This window comes from Chiloscyllium plagiosum, chromosome 39 (genome assembly GCF_004010195.1).
Source record: "Chiloscyllium plagiosum isolate BGI_BamShark_2017 chromosome 39, ASM401019v2, whole genome shotgun sequence".
NCBI classification, from domain to species: Eukaryota; Metazoa; Chordata; class Chondrichthyes; order Orectolobiformes; family Hemiscylliidae; genus Chiloscyllium; species Chiloscyllium plagiosum.
Window position 1 is genome coordinate 9,845,664 of NC_057748.1, and position 1,338 is coordinate 9,847,001.

The following is a 1,338-nucleotide window of genomic DNA, read 5'->3' on the forward strand; positions in this document are numbered from 1 at the left end:
GTACACACACATATACTCTCACACACTGACATACTCTCACACACATTCTCACACACATACTCTTACATACATGCACACTCTCATATGTACATACACACAGAAATACAGACACACTGACACACTCACACACTCATTCTCTCTCACACACACTCTTACATACATGCACATTCTCATACACATGCACAGAAATACAGACACACACACACATATAACTTTCTCTCTCTCACATGTACACACACATATACCCTCACACATTGACACACACTTTCACACACACTCTCACATACATGCACACTCTGATGTACACACACAGAAATACAGACACACGCACACAGAAATACAGACACACACATATATACTCTCTCTCTCACGTACACACACACACGCATGCGCACACTCTTACATACACACACACATTTTCTGAACTACCATCAATTCAGAAAAAAGGACTGGAAACATTCGGTCAGTTTGTCTCTTCACAGCTGCTGCCACACTTGCTGAGATTATCTGGTGCTTTCTGGTTTTGTTACAGAAACAGGCCATTTGGCCTATCAAGTCTATACTGATGATTCTACCCCACATGACCATCCTCATACCATCTTCATCTCAACCTATCCCTCGATGCCTGCCTGTGTTTGTCAGCTGACCACCACTGAACCCCACTGTCATGTGCCTCCATTAATGATGAGTTTTACATTCATCAACTCTCTGATTAGAGAGGAATCTCATGAATTTCTTCAGGGATTTATTAGTAACTATCTTAATCACTAGCTCTGTTCTCCACACTGTATTCCAATGGTCATTCCTGACAAGATTAATCTCTTACCGTCCAGTTCATCGAGAGGAATCTGGCCGAAGATCTGCAGGTAGGGTCGGTAGAAGACCCTGCGAAAGATCCAACTGGGACGGGTCTCAATATGATACAGGAGGCCCTGGGTGGCCACTCCGTACGCCATCAACCAAACCCCCAGGAAGAAGAGAAAGAAGAACACATCTTTGATCTGCAAAATCATTAAATACTTTAGCTCAACAAGTACATCCCAACACCACACTCTGTGACCCTTTGATATACCCCACACCCCTCGTTATAACAATCTCTGATACACCTCACATTCCTCACAGTAATGCTCTCTGATTGTATGTCACACCCCTCACTGTAACACTCTGATATATTCCACATCCCTCACTGTAACACTCTCTGATATGCCCCAGACCCCTTGCTGTAACACTTTCTGATATACCCCCCACCCCTCACTATAACACTTTTTGATTTATCTCACACCCCACGCTGTAACACTCTCTGATATATCCCACATCCCTCACTGTAACACTCTCTGA

General features: G+C 43.6%; 1 protein-coding gene across 1 annotated transcript in view; it reads right to left on the reverse strand.

Moving 5' to 3' along the window:
• Positions 1 to 1,338, reverse strand: part of trpm4a (transient receptor potential cation channel, subfamily M, member 4a) — a 90,055-nt gene that overhangs the window by 16,938 nt on the left and 71,779 nt on the right. Inside the window, exon 20 of the mRNA XM_043679710.1 lies at positions 827 to 1,001. Within this exon, the coding sequence (XP_043535645.1) occupies positions 827 to 1,001 (175 nt within the window). The remainder of the gene's footprint in view (positions 1 to 826; positions 1,002 to 1,338) is intronic.